Raw genomic sequence first — 15,699 nt, forward strand, 5'->3', positions numbered from 1 at the left:
GTCCCCCCAGAACACAGCCTACTGTTGTAAAGCAATTCTGATAAAGTATCAACGATGTTGTCATAATTAATAGACAATAAGGCTAAGTAGCTACCAAAGCACCACACCTATATTTACGCACCCACGTGCCAAGGAAAATGCACACTGCCAAGTTGGATGATCATAAATCATGCAAGGTCACAAGTGGAGATTCCGCCCGCTGTTTCGTTGTTTGTCCAGATCCTACAGGGCCTCCTCCTTGCTAAACTCCAGCAAGTTTAAACAAAGCATTTAGCAGCATGCTACACATTACATGAAGAAAACTAGAGGTCATGGAGAATGAATAAATGGGGCAGGTTAAGATTGGGAAATACTTGTGATGTGGGTCACAGAAACACACAGCACTAAGAATCTGCTACCTGCATTCCTGCAATACAGAAGATTTGGCGTCAACAAGGAAATCCCTTGTCCACATTTGATGTGCCTGCCTATAACACAATCACAGCTGTGCAGCCTGTTAGAAGCTAAGGTAGGTTAGCCTAGTCCAGCAGCCAGACACCCATCCATTCACTCCCCACCCTCAACAGGATGCAAAACCTCACGGGTCAAGATAAAGACTGGAAGATTGCTTATTAGTTACCATCATGAGCAAAACAGACTCAACTTGGTAATTTTTATTTAATTTATAGACAATTAAAAATAGGAAGTTAGAAACAAAGAGAAAAATTCCTCTCTGCTGCTCCCTCCTCACCCTTTTTCTCCTGCTCCAGCATAGGTCCCCTCCATGGGCTGCAGGTCTTGTGGATAAACCTGCTCCAGCATGCTCCACAAGCTGCTGGGGAATCACTGCTCTGGTGCCTGGAATACTTCCTCCTCCTCCTTCACTGACCTTGGTGTTTGCACTGCTGCTTTACTATCTTTCCCCTCCCCATCCTCCTCTGCCTGTTCAGCATTTTTTTGTACACTTTTATAAATACATTTTCACAGAGATGTCACTGGTTTGGCTGCTGGGCTCAGCTGTGGCCTGCAGCGGGTCCATCACAGAACCAGCAGGAACCATGTGTGTTCTCTTCTCAGGTCTTTTCTCACAGAGGCCATCCCAGCAGCAGCCCTGCTGCTGACACCTTGACACCTACACTCAGCCGAAAAGCCTACCATAAAACCATTGCAAGACTGAAGGGGAAAATGGGGGTGAAAATTCCTCCACAACACCCCCTAGTGAGACCAGAAATGTCAGTACGAAGTCATGGATGCATGCAAACTATCAACAACATTACATATTTGGAAAGCATACAGGTGCTCATCCTTACAATTTGTGGGGAATGAATCGCTCAGACCTGAACTCCTCCACGTCACAGAAGATCTTGGGGTTTCTGCGTACGGCATAAATTATGATCTGAATATTTGTGCCATTCCATACTTGATATCCTTCTAAGGAAAAAAGCAAAAGGGAGAAGGGTCAAAACAACAGCAAATTAGTGACTATCTATAACTGCTTCACTATAAAAAATAGAAAAACCCTACCCTTTGCTTGGTAAACTTTCTCAGTACTCTCTCATGCACCTTCTAGCACCCATCCCAACTACTTCTACCTACTTAAAGCATCTTGAATGGCCACATGGCATATGCCATTTCTTCAATCTTGACAAAGGAGGAATGGAAATCTTACCAAACATCTCATCCAGTTCTCTTTGAACCTTCTTTTGGGCTTCAGGATTATGCCCAAGTAATTGGGCATTGCAGGGTGTGCAGAGATGCAGTTAGAAAAACAAAAGCTCAGCTCATATTGAAATTAGTCAGATGTCGAAACCTACAAGAACAGAATCTTCAGATACTATCATGGTTTCAGATACTATCAGCACACAACTAAGTACCATGCAGACACCCCACTCCAATGGCATGGAGAGGAGTATCAGAACAAAGATAAAACCATCAGTTAAGAACAGTTTAATGATTGAAATACAGTAAAGTAAAATAAAAATAGGAAAAGGAGAGGAGTAAAACCCAAGAAACACAAGTGATGCATAATGCAATCACTCACCACCTGTCGATCGATCAATCCCCAGTCCTCCCCTTAGCAGCGATGGGCCCCTCCCAGCCAACTCCCATTAGTTCATACACTGTGCACGTCATTCTGTGGTACGGAAAATCCCTTTGGGCAGTCAGGGTTAGCTGTCCTGGCCACGCTCCCTCACAGCTTCTTCTGGATCTCCTCACTGGCAGAGCATGGGACACTGAAATGTCCTTGATGTAGGACAAACACAATTTAGCAACAACCAAAACATCAGTGTTATCAACATTATTAGCGTACCAAATTCAAAACAGAGCACTGTGCCAGCTACTAGGAAGAAAATACACTCTATGCCAGCTGAAACCAGGACAGGTATGTAAACAACAAGCAGAGACAGACAGAAAATATTTGCCTGCTGTTAAACAGCAGAGATGAATTAGTTACCATCAAGGCTGAAAAGGCAGATGTACTTTCTTCACCTATGTCCTTTCCAGCACCAGGCCTTAGGAACAAAAATCCTGGCTGATGCAAATGCAGACCCACCACAGGTGAAGGAAGGGTTGGTATGTGAACTATTAAAGGAGCTTGACCCCTACAGATTGATGGGCTCTGACAGTACTGAACAAGGGTGTTAAGAGAGCTGACTGACACGCCACAAGGCCACTCTCCATAATCTTCGAGAAGTTGTGGAGTTCGGGAGACATCTGAGAAGACTAAAAGGCGGCTAATGTCAATCCCATCTACAAGAAAGGTTTAAAGGAGGATGCAGAAAATGGCAGGTCCATCGGTCTTACTCTGGTCCCCGGCAAACTTACAGAACAAATTCTCCTGGGAGCTGTCACAAGCCTAATGAAGTATGCGATTAGGAAAAGCCAGCATGGATTCATGAAGAGCAAAGTGCGCTTGACAAAGATGACTGCCTTTTACAACAAAGTAACCTGCTCAGTTGATACAGGGCAAGCAGTGGATACTGTCTACCTGGGTATCTCAGAGGCTCTGATATGATTTCCCACAGCCTCCTCCTACAGAAACTGATGTGTGATGGTCTGGACAAGTGGTCCATGTGGTGGGTGGCCACAGCCATAGGGTGGTGTAAATAGTTCCCTTTCAAACTGGCAACTGTCACAAGTGGAGTCCCCCAAAGATCGATATTAGTACAAAACGGTTTAATATTTTCATCAGTGATTTCAATGATGGGATCAAGTGTACCCTAGTGAAGTTGACCAACAATACCAACCTGAGTGGGGAAGTGGACACTTTGGAAGGGAAAGCCACCCTGCAGGAAGACCTGGATAGGTTGGAAGAGTAGGCTAACAACCTGATGAAGTTCAGAAGGACATGCTAAGGTCATGCATTTGGGAAAATATACTATAGGAAGAGCAGCACAAGCTGTGACCTACCTGGCTGGGGACCAGCTTGATGGAAAGGGACCTGGGGGCACTGGTGGAGTATGAGTACAGCTCAGTACGAGTGAACAGTTTGCTGCTGCAGCAAAGAAAGCCAAGACAGTGCTGGGTTGCATCAACAAGGACATCACCAGCAGAGATAAAGAAATCACTATCCCACTTTACACAGTGCTGGTCAGGCCACACCTAGAATAGTGTTTAGTTTTGGTCCCTGCTATACAAGAAAGATGTGGACAGGCTGGATAAGGTGAAGGGCCACAAAGATGAACAAAGGACTGAGAAACCTGCCATGGGAGGAAAGTCTGCGAGAACTGTGTTTGTCCAGCCTGGAGAAAAGAAGTTTAGAGGACACCTTATCATCATGTCCCTATATTTAAAGGGTAGATACAAAGAAGATGGAGACTCTCTTTTCATAAGGGATCATATGGAAAAGTAAGGGGTGATGGGTGCAAGTCATACTTGGGGAGATTCTGATCGGATACAAGAAGAAAATTTTTCATTGTGAGAACAATCAGCCATTGGAATGATCCCACTATGTGGGAAGTTGTGGATTCCCCAACACTGGACACTTCAAATTCAGCTGGGAAGGGTGCTGGGCCATCTCGTCTAGACTGTTATAGCCACAGTCAGGAGTTTTGCCAATAAAGGTTGGACCAGATGATCCTTGAGGTCCCTTCCAATATGGAATGAGTCAACGATATGATGATTATCAGCATGTAAGATGACTGTGATTCTGTCAGGTGCCCAAAAACTGACCAAAAGGGAAAAGTGTTAAAATACTTCTGCTAGACAGCAAACATTCCTCTTCCCTCTTTCCTGCCAGCTGAGAGCATTCCATTGCTGCTCTAGTAATTAGTAGACTGTTTGTTGTTCTGCTCTTCTCTCCACATAAAGATCAACTGACTGAGCTCCATTGCTTCACAGATGTCAGCAATCTTCTCTCTTTTGCAAAGCGCCAGATGATGAACCACTCCTCAGTGATTCACTGGTTACCACTTCTGTTGTTACAGAATCAACCAGTGCATGTTCATCTTCTCATTTAGTTCACAACATAAGATCTGCATTGCTATGAAATACAAAGTACAAGACGGAAAGGGACACATTTTGCCATCGCTTCTCTGCATTCTTTTCAAGGTCTGTACAATAGAGGAGGAAGCACTCACAAGAGCAAAAGTATATTTTGGACATGTTGCTGAAAGCACTAATTCTGGAATTTTGGAAAGTGAATTTTGGAAGTTAAGTCATCTTTGACATGAGATTTCTGAAGAAACTTCATCAAATTGACCTGCAACTGTATGAAATTGCTCTGCAACTTCAAAGTTCAAGCATTCTACCTTCTCAGATACTATAACATACCATCACCAGTGAGTGAACTTAGTGTAGTCAAAGAAAAATACTAAGCCAGTATTCAAAAGAATACAGTGCTTACAAACCATTTACAAAAAAAGAAATCTGATTAACAGTATAGATATGAAATATACATTACAAATGCTTTAGGCCTTGGATTATCAATCCTTGAACATTCATAAAAAGTGAGGAGAACTGGTATTAGTTCCTAAGTAGAAGAAAAAACTGTTACTGCACAATTTGGGCAAGTAACTTTTTTTCGTCCTTCCTTTACACTTCAACAGCACTTCAAACACATTTGCTTCAACTACTGGCTCTCTGATGGAAGGAGGAATCCCTGACTGCGAATGCTCACAGCACTAATAGCCAGGGATCTGATCAGTGCTTTGTTTGCTGGACAGAACACAATTCCAAGTCTCCTCTTTGATCTTCCCATTTGGGTCTACACAAAGAGGTATGAAATGATGTTTTCATCAGTTAAGTACATATTTTCTTGTTTAAGTCTCACATATTTCAAAAGATGATTAATTTGTACAATAACACACATTATTTTATAAGAAATCTCAAGAAGTGGGAACAGTCTTACAGACTTGTCAGCATGCTGGTTCAATTGCTTGGCATCTATAAACATGTTCGGACTGGCAGGGAAAAAATTATTTCCTGTAAACAAAGTTTATCCCAGCAGTTCCCATAGTTATTGATCATCAGAACAGTGTAAGCAAAAGCAATGAATGAATTCCATTACAAAAGAATTAAACGACAAAGAAAAAGTAGGGACAGACAATATTTGTAAGAAACCAAGTGCTATAAGCAGAAAAACAGAGAAACGTTGAAACAGTGATTAAGGAGGAAGTACTGCAAATTCCTGTTTAAAAATATAAATTTTATATATGACTGATGTTTACATATACTAGAACATCCTTAACACTGAGCAAACAAAAAAAGTGGGAGCAGGACTTTACAGCCTCAACGTAACTTATTCACTTCTACACACAGAATAACAATTCCCTATGAAAGACAGAAAAAGGAGGAATGCCTGAGAAGAAAGTGCAACAGCAACATCTTGATGCTGCAAACAGAGCAGACACCTCAACCATTTATTTCATTTTGCTCTAATTTTTACTCTAACCTCTGGTCAGACAATTTTAAAAGAAGGCAATGCAGACATCCTGAAGATCGCAAGGCTCAGTAAGCACCAGCGTACTGCACACCGTCTTTATTACACAAAGATACTAGGTGGCAAATTTAGTGCTTCATTCAGTCATTCAGTAAAGAGAGTTTCCGCTTCTTTCTAAAATGGGTTAAGAAGCAATTTGAAATCTCTTTCTTGAGGTTGAAGGATTTCTCTGAACAGATCTGTAGTGATGCTGTGAGCCTGGAAAATATAGAACACTGTTAATTGTCATAATTCCCGAAACACACTCCAAGTTTATATGTAAGTTACTTCCACTAGTCTGCTCAGATCAGTGTTTGCTAACCTACCCTTATTTTTACATCACCTTTTATATAATTATGTCAATTCTATAATTGTTTAAACTCAAGGAACTTCCAAACAAGTAAGGGTTATATACAAAGACTCAAACTAAGTCAGGAACTAGCTAGTCAGCTTTATTGTAAAAATGAAACAAAATGAGCCACACAGGGTTGCTCTCTTTTCGGTATTACAACTGAAAGACACAGTTGCAAGTCAATATTGATTTTTTCTTTTAATTTAAGAGAGCTTTATACTTCTATTAAAAATGCATATTTTAAACTTTTTTTCGCAAAAAAAGTTTACTAATTTGGGGGCTAAAGTAAAATTTGTCATGAATAGCTCACAAGCACGAATCTGTGTTACTACTCTAGCAGCTGCAAAAATATCTAGTCTGTACATGTGTACACCACTTACTCTTGCCATAATTGTAAACGTGCTGAAATACTAAAGTAAAAAAAAAAGGGAGAGAGACACAAGATGAGGGGAAATCCTTCTCCTTCCATGTCATAACAACAAAAAGAAGCTTTACAGGATTCCTACCAATCAGTTAGGACTAACTCAGACCAAGTGCGAAGAAACTGCAAAACCAAACTCAAAAGATCCTGCCAAGCACACCTATTCTTTTATGCCAAGATGGCTCCTCCTGAGCACTTCACTTTTTGATTGTATGATGGCTTCATAGATTTTTCTGGCCTTTTACTTTCCAAGTAATTCTTACTTTGCCTACCTGTTGTCAAAAATCCTTGACCCATCCCTCTGTGGTTAGCAATATCCATGGGAGTCAGTGATCTCTTCTGAGATGTGTCTCTCTGTAAAAAGGGAAGATATACTACTAGCTAGTGTGATACACTTATCTACTGAAACGGTTTTATGATGGTTTTTATGATCTAATCCAGTATACTGAATCCTACCAAAGCGCAAAGCTCCAAGCAGCACTAAAACTGTACACCTCTAGCATACAGACTCCCTCAAAGGAAGACTTCACACCTCTAACACATGTACAACCCTCAAAGGAACAGTTTGATGCATTAGAAAAAAAATTCTTCCTCATACAATAGTCCCACACCCTCCCCAAGCCTTTTAACATCCTCCTCTCTACAGGTAGCAAGAACCCCTGTACATCAGAAGTCAGGAGAGAAATGAGACCTTCTGTAGATCAACATTGGGCATGAATGAAAGCTTCTTCCCCTTGACATGTCTCTACTTATATTGTAACATACCCTGAACGTATGAGTTGTGTTGGGCCTTGAAAATTGATTAACAGTAACAGTTCTTTCTCTGAGTGCCGGTTGCTCTATCCTGCGAGGCACTGCACTTGACACTCTGCTAAGAGCATATCGTCCTTGATGCTGAGAGAATTAAAAAAAGCATTAAGAGAATGCAGCAACTGAATCAGTTAAAATATTTTTTTTCTGTTGCCTCACAAAAGTACACAAGGAGAAAAGAAAAATACGTTTTCACTGACCAAAAGCACCAATTTAAGGGTTCTCATGTTTTTCAAACAGATGTGAGACTGTTCCTAATACTAGTCTATAATTCCCAAAGGTTTACATTAATTAAAATAATAAAAGATTTTACATTTATCTCAATTCAAAATATTATTCAGAAGAAGAGTAATATCAAAATGCCAATCTACTTTCATTCTGGTAATTTATGACTTCCCCAACCTTCAAAAATAGGCTGGTATAAGATGATCTGTTTTGTTCAGTTGGTATCCTTTTCTGCTTCAGTCAGCATAATTTTCTACTTCTTATAACTTAACATTAATGAATAAAACACTGAAAGGAGCCTTTTAAATCCAGATGCATAAACGTGCAAGGTTACTATCTTGTTGATTTGCTGTTTTTCTATTTTTTTAAACCAGATTTTTCTGTTGTCAGAGAAGTCTTTCCACCGTGATCTGTTTGTGACCTGACATTTTAAACTTCTCTTGCATTGTAATTCAGTGTAATTCACATTAGCATGTTAAAACCATCTATGAAACACAAACCAAAACAAACTGTAAAATTGGTCCTTTCAACCAGTGACACGGAGCAGTTTATTTCTGAATAGCTTGAAGTTCTTCACCAGTACAAAAATGAACACAACTTACAGAGCTCTGTTGCAGTCGAGGTACTGAAAGATATTGTTCAAGAGCATCAGAATTTATTGGTGGTAACTTGTTCCGTGTTGCAGGTGCATGAGCAGAAGACAAACGATCTGAGCTGGCAACCCTACAGAATTTTAAGTGTTCTTCTTTTAGGAAAATTCATGTTACAGACTTCTTCACTGAAGCAATATGAAATTATAAAGTAGTACATTTCTTTATAGAGCTTGGTTACAAAACATAACAGCACCTAATACAGTAATAAAAAAAATAAAACAAATGCCTTTCCTCAAAAAAGCATGGTTCGGCTTGCTTTCTTTTTCTCTGAATTCTACAATTAATAACAAATCATGGCTTAGTTTTCAAGTATTTTGCAAAATCTTTCACAGGTGAAATTTCAGTAGAGTTCTGACAAAACCAGAGAATAAAATTAAAAACTCACAATTTCGTCTGTCTTAGGATTTCCTCATTGTACATATTAGGAACTTTTGAGCAGAGTTGGTCAGAGGTGAGAGAAGGTAACCTCCGATGGTTTGGTAGTTTCCTAGAAGATGCCAGCAGTGCCTGAGATGATGACAGAACACCATTATCAGAAATTCTCCCCAGCCTAGCATGTGCTGAATTTGGAGCAGTGGAGGCAGTGCTTTGCTGTTTGTCTTCTTGCTCATTCCTAGGGAAAGAGAAAGAAATTATGAATTAGGATCAAGAATCCTTTTATCCTTAACAGCATATCATTTCAACCTCTGCAAATCACTATCACATCAGTGATACATACAAACAAAATCACTGCCTTTTTATTGCCTTTTTCTAACTGCAAAACATTTTTTATGCAGTGTGAATTATGTCACATTTTGAAAATGTCAATATCAAAACCTACTGTATTTTTTCTACTCTGGTAACATGCCTCTGTTGGAGCGGTTTTGCTTGAATTGTCATCACACCATTCAAATCACTACAGAAGTTGCTGGAGAAACGCTGAACCTATTAAAAGCAATAACTATGCGTTAACCTTTATATTTTTGAAGGAAGACCTCAAAAAGCACATAGTTAAGAGATATTTTACTTGTATTTTAGAAAAGTTTCTATTAAGACAGTTTAATAGAATTCTCAGTAGTAGATGGTGCAACTATGTAATTTCACTTATTTAAAACAGATTTTTACAAATATGACTTTCATAATTTTGTTATTGAAGTGCAATTCAATTTAAAATACTCTTTCATTTGAAGACAGAGTTTGATTCTCCAAAGCTTCCATTTTCCCTCAGCACAGGGCATAGAGTCTAGGAATTATTTATCTAAGCATTTTACTTCTGGCTGCTGGGAGCACTACAGAGCAAAGCACACCAAAGAGAAGAAGTAAGACCCCTGTAACTATCTTTTCCATGGTCCTTATCTCACTGTTTAACAAGCATGGAAAAAGAGCAGATGGAAGAGAATGAAGTTGCTTGAACTCGACAGAGAGACAAAAAAACCAGAAGTGGTGGTTGAAAAAGGAAACATATGTGCAAAGCACATGACAGAGGGAGGATGTAGGAAGCAGGACAAAATAGAACATTTTATCAATATAAACATAAGCTTCCACAGACAGGTAAGGCCTAGTGCCAACGTGCTGGTGGATGTACTGCAGAGAAAAAGAAGTTGCAAATTCACATCTCTGCAGTCCAGGGAAAAGCCCACTTTGTTTTCTTAATTCTATCAAGAAGAAATTACTGGACCACAATAAAGCAAAATTAAGGACACAACACAGTCTAGGACAAAATAGAGTCTAACAAGACTCTGTTGGTAAAGCAACTGCAGCAATATCTTAGGGGTAAATGGCATCTTTAAGAACCACCACAGACAAACAAGTGACAACAAATAAAAAATGCACATTTAATTAACCCACATTTTAAATCAGATGACTTTAAGCACACCTAATTGGTATAAAAAAAACCAAACCAAAACGGGTGGAAAAAAGACCCTTTTCAAGTTTCAACCAAGACTGTCCAAGGTTTGCAGAAAAAAAGAACACCATTTGACAGAAAGCTATTTTTTATTTTTACCTGTGATGAAACAGAATGAGGCCCAAAAGATACACTTCGTGCTTCAGAGCCTCTGGAAAGAGGAATGCTCCCAGCATCTGTTATAATATGAATGGCTGGCAAATGTGGCAGTTTTGCTGTAACAGCTTTCAGTTTTTCCAATTTTTTGTCACACTCTGCACAGTAGCAAAAAAAGTAGATGTAATAAGAGGAATTTTCTGTTTACTGGCCATCTTTTGTTGAGGTTCAAAAAATATTACACTTCACAGTAAATAAAGACTTTCATATCTTTTTAAGTTTCCATATTATTTAAAACTCTACCGTAAATGATGTTTTTCTAAAAGCTTTCCCATTTGTTTATGCTTTCTCTGACACTGACATACAAGTTTGTCTATACAGTTAGAGTTGGAGGTGGGTGTTTAAGGAAATATTGCTAAGACTTTGAAATGTTATTTAAAAATCCCCAAAGATTTTTCTTTTTAAGCAGTAAAAAAAATCTAAAAATATATATAAAACAAAAAGTCTATTGATAGTGTCCTTGTCTGACAGCAGCTACATGGTGTTTCATTCTGGGTGTAAACTACTGTCTTATTTCTATTATAAATACAAACTCTTTTCTTTCCTAGTTGAGATACTTTGGTAACTAGCAATTTGTCATAAGTTCATGACCTTCAAAAAGATAGAAGAGCAAACCTATCATAATACTGCTAAGCTATCCTCCCTAAACTATAGTATTGAGAGATAAACAATCCGCCTGTGCTGTGAAAGGAACTTTTATATTTCAGTAACACCTGAAATGTTAAATTCTGATGCTGCAAGCATTCTGAGGAATTTTGCCATTTCTTATTTTGTTGTACTCTTATATTTGAGGTTGAGTGTACCTTATACTTGAGGTAACTTCCAAAACCCCCTCAGGTATTCTTCTATTACAATCGTTTTAAAATACATTGAAAGAATGGCAATTTCCCTCAGCCTCCAAAGACAATATATGCACAATAAATAGATTTTCATTTCTAGTTAATTTTCCTTGCTACGGTCCGACAGAATATGAAAACATAAAATAAAATTACATGCGTCACCATTTCTTCATCCTGTACTCATGAACTCCTAACATCAGCAAGACTGTCTATCTCCTACCTAAAGGGTTTTTTACTAACAAAGTTCAAACAGTGAGGACTAGGAGACTGATTCCTAGGTTATAGATTCACATCACATCGTCAGTGATCCCCTGCTAACAGCATCAATCTGCATCTCAAGCCAGTGATTTTTATTTTTTTAAACATGCTCTCCCAAATTGAAGTTATTTCAGTAAGTATTTTTCCCTTTTTTCCCACCTCTCATAAAAAAATCCCTGAAAATTAATAAAGAAGTTTTTATTTTAGGTGCATGTGTGTGTTGTGTGTGCGCGCACATTCTCATGGCAAAGCATTACATATCCTACAGTGCTCCAGCACTGGTTATCTTAAATAAAGCTTGGAAAATTTGGTTATTTTAAGGGGTAGGGGAGAACCACTTTTCTGAGTTAGATTTAATAAACACCGTATTTGAAAATATCAGATACCTGGGATACTAGTTTCCCAATTTTTTTTAATCAGTTCCTCCAATATTCCAATGACACTGCTCCAAACATGATCAAACACTTCAGAAGCCACAGCATCTTTGATACAGGCATTGGGAGAAACAGGGGGAATGCCACGCTTACTCCTCTTCTCAGAGAGACACATCTTCTTTTGTTCCCAACTCTCATCATCACTAATAAAGGAAACAAATTCAAAAGAACTCTTATGGATTTTGCCTTTTTTTTCCTTTCCTTCCAATACAGAAACATAAATACAGAAGAAAAGGTAGTCAGCTGCAGATCACCAAAAAATTCAAATTCAAATGCACCTATGGGAACAGAACCTATCATACACATATAAGGATTTCTTTTATTTTTTTGCTTGTAGTTGAAAATTTAAAGAATCCCACCAGGGCACTACAACAGAAAGATCTGCAGCTCTAGGAAAAACCTTTATACATGGCACTTAGTCATTTGAGACTAAATCCTATACTCTTTACAGTAACCTAAATGAACTATTATCTGTTGCATTTGTCAGGAGGACCATAACATAGAATATTTCTTTTTTTATCATGCCCTGTGTACCTGCACACATCTGCAGCACTCCACCATCGATCAAAGAAAAAACAACTTTAAAGGATTTCTGTAGTCTGACAAGAATAGCAGAGCCTATAGCCTTACACATATCTTCTTCCTTTCCACTGCTGTGAGGACAGTTATGGTTTTTCGGGTTTTTTTTCTGTCTCCTCCCTACTTAGGGCAGCACATTGCAGCAACATTTCTTAACTTGGTCTTCTAACACACCTCTCAGGAAGGAAGTTTTCACCTTTTTCTTTTTTTAATGCCATCATATTTCTTTCTAAGGAATGCATTTTTTTGAGATCATAAAGATGATTCCAAATTCATACTGGTTTCTACTATCTCCCTTTCTCAGTCACTTCTTCCTCAAACTTAACTGCATAATTCTTAACTATAACTGAAACGTGGCTGAGCAGTCCAAATCACAATATGACCAAGCTATTTTCATATCAGGCTTTTTAATGCCTAATGTTTTAGTTATGGAGAACAAGGTATTTCAGAGCTGAAGAAAACAAGAGGCATGCGAAGGAGGCACAAAGGAGAAAACACACCTTCAGGCAAGTGTCCCTCCCAAATTAAATTTGCTTACTTCGCAAAATGAGGAGAGAAGAATACTAAGAGTATTCTCAAAGGCAGTAACCCCGGCCCTCTCTTTCAAAAACAGGACTGAAAGGGTGTCAGTCTGGTTCCTCAGGTTTTCAGAACAACCATGTCTTTGTCCTGAATGTGCATAAGGCCTTAGCACAAAAAGCTATGCTTTGTGCCCAACTAGTCTTACCAAAGTTTTCCCCTCATAGAGGCCTTTTAGGAAACAGTACATTATGATCTTTGATCCACCCAGTAGCCTAGTTGCTGGAACATTCAACTGGCTCACAGGAAACCTCAGTTGACTTTCAAGAAAATAACTGACTCCTGTCCCTCACAAAAATGCTCTGAATGCAGGCTGCAACCGGCAGCTCTCCTCACAAAGCTGTAATACACTGCACCGAAAGAATTTAAGATTCTTTATCAGGGCAGACAATAAGAGAATGTACAACATAATGACCCTAAACAACCTGCTGCTCAAGGTACTCACCTGGGAAGAAGGGATGCCTTCATTCTACCCCATCTCAAAATTAAATTTTTTTTTTACTGAATCTCCATGCACCAAACACCTTAAAACAACTAGTGGTTAAGACACATCTCTCTGACATGGAAGATGTGAGTTTTGAACCACTAGAAAGACAACATACCTAATCTTCCACATGCTCAGTGAGTGCTCTGACCACTGTGCTACCAAACACAGGGACAGAAGGAACTGTATCTTACAGAAGAGAAACACAATTTATGAACCCTGACAGGGTTCACTGATAATTTTTCATTATATTCTTCAAAAATACATATATCTGTTATTTACAGTTCCTTGCTGTCAAAGGCAAGATATTCTTCTATTTTTCCATCCATATCATAGATTTCTTCTTCCAGGAAGGAATACATGGCTGAGTCAGAAATCCTAGTGGAACTTGAATCCAGTGATTTATGTATTGGAGATACTGTAGGGATCAATTTAGAGCCCGAAATGCAGAGCCTGAAAAAAAAAATCAACAAAATGAAAATTCAACATTCAAAGAAAGAAGAAAGTCCATATTTAATTATACTGATATGTTTTGGTAATACAAAAATAGTATTTGTACATACTTCTGAAGGGGGGAAGACGAAAACAAAAACTTGAAAAAAAATCAACATACTCTTTTGTATTACTAGTATATTCACAGAGGCCAGGCAGACACTTAGTATCCACATAGGTATCATTTCTGCTCTGAAAATGCTGAAAGCCTTCATCCTTTGGCACTAGAAGCTGCTTTCCTAGAACCCTGAATAAAAGGAGAGAACAAGCAGTTTCTTAGATGGAAGCCTATGCCATATGCAAAGATCCAGAATACAAATACCTGCAAACAGTAGGTAGTGTAAAAGCACACCTTATATATGCTTTCAAAAGCAACTCATGGAGGGCTCAGAGCCTTGTGTAATACATCAACATCACCCAGTTTTTAAGTTATTAAAGTTAAGCTGAATTACATTAGATGAGATTCTAGTTTATAAATTTTAAGAGTAAATAGTCAAACTTGTTAGATTATTTTAAAGCCAGATAAACACACTTCCTTTCTTACCAAAACTCTGTAAGAAACATTTAAAAATGGATGCAGAAGACAAATAATATCTGTTGTGCCTTCACTTATCTAACTTCAGTATCCATCAATGTGAGCAAAAGTGCTAAGCAATAATGTTTACATGGAAAATTAAGGCTAGAATTAATGTTCAGAAAATGCAGGAACTCCAAAATGCATAATGTAGAGGGATAGACAGAAAAGGTAAAAGCAACTCTAATAAATATACACAAAATTACGCTATAATTTCTGAACACAGTATAGTTATATAATCGTTCCTTACTGAATTGTTTTTCACTAGAATTTACAAGGGATCTCAATAGAATTTACCAGTCAAATCTGTAGTGCAAGCAGCAATGTTCAGACTCACCTGAACATGTTTTCTTGAGACTAGCTTTTACAGAACAACACTTTATGCCACATGAAGCTCTAAGCAATGGCCTTTTTCACTCTTTATTTTGTAAGCCAAGAACAAAAAGCTTTCTCTTTAATAGATCTGATCTTTCTCTTATTGATGACAATTCTTGATTATATTTATTCGCACATGTTGAGCCACATATTCATATACCAACACAGCTGTTTTATAAATTAAAAAAAAAAAAAAAGGACAGCCAGCAAGCAATTTGAAGCACAACTCAGAAATAAATCTGGCATCCCAGAAGCTATTCTTCTGAGTAACTAGTCAACACACACCAAGTTTAAAGGTTTCATCTTAATAAATGAAAATAAGTTTTGTTTTCTTTTTAAACCACAGGAGGTACCACATCCCTTAGTAGCAAATGATGCAGAAGCTCCCAGATTTCTTCAATTTACTTTCAACCTCTGGGACCTGGTTGGTATTGCCAGCATTAGATTTGAATCAAAAAATACTACATACAGGGAATCACTTAAAAAAATTCTACCCAGTGAAAATACCCTAAATAATATAGAGAAATTACTTAATATTTTGATTGAATTACACAGCACAAAAATCTCCATTTTATGCATGCTCTATTAATTTTCACAGTATGTAAACAAGGCAAAACATGGCTTGATGCTAGTGAAAACTGCCTCAGTTATTTGACAATTCTGCCTTTTTCATGACAAAGAAAT

General features: G+C 38.2%; 1 protein-coding gene across 3 annotated transcripts in view; it reads right to left on the reverse strand.

Moving 5' to 3' along the window:
* Positions 1-5,810: 5,810 nt before the first annotated feature.
* FAM149A (family with sequence similarity 149 member A) overlaps positions 5,811-15,699 on the reverse strand; it is a 29,152-nt gene continuing 19,263 nt past the window's right edge. For 2 of the 3 annotated variants that reach the window (XM_018069973.2, XM_018069992.1), the window contains 10 exons: positions 14,188-14,313; positions 13,857-14,027; positions 11,885-12,075; positions 10,345-10,499; positions 9,181-9,284; positions 8,746-8,973; positions 8,310-8,430; positions 7,438-7,566; positions 6,945-7,026; positions 5,811-6,118 (listed from right to left, as the gene is read on the reverse strand). In XM_018069973.2, coding sequence (XP_017925462.2) covers positions 6,045-6,118; positions 6,945-7,026; positions 7,438-7,566; positions 8,310-8,430; positions 8,746-8,973; positions 9,181-9,284; positions 10,345-10,499; positions 11,885-12,075; positions 13,857-14,027; positions 14,188-14,313 — 1,381 coding nt within the window. In that variant the 3' untranslated portion in view covers positions 5,811-6,044. The remainder of the gene's footprint in view (positions 6,119-6,944; positions 7,027-7,437; positions 7,567-8,309; positions 8,431-8,745; positions 8,974-9,180; positions 9,285-10,344; positions 10,500-11,884; positions 12,076-13,856; positions 14,028-14,187; positions 14,314-15,699) is intronic. The other variant, XM_018069985.2, reaches the window with a different exon arrangement.

This window comes from Manacus vitellinus, unplaced genomic scaffold (assembly GCF_001715985.3).
Source record: "Manacus vitellinus isolate BGI_N305 unplaced genomic scaffold, ASM171598v3 scaffold_0_pilon, whole genome shotgun sequence".
Lineage (NCBI taxonomy): Eukaryota > Metazoa > Chordata > Aves > Passeriformes > Pipridae > Manacus > Manacus vitellinus.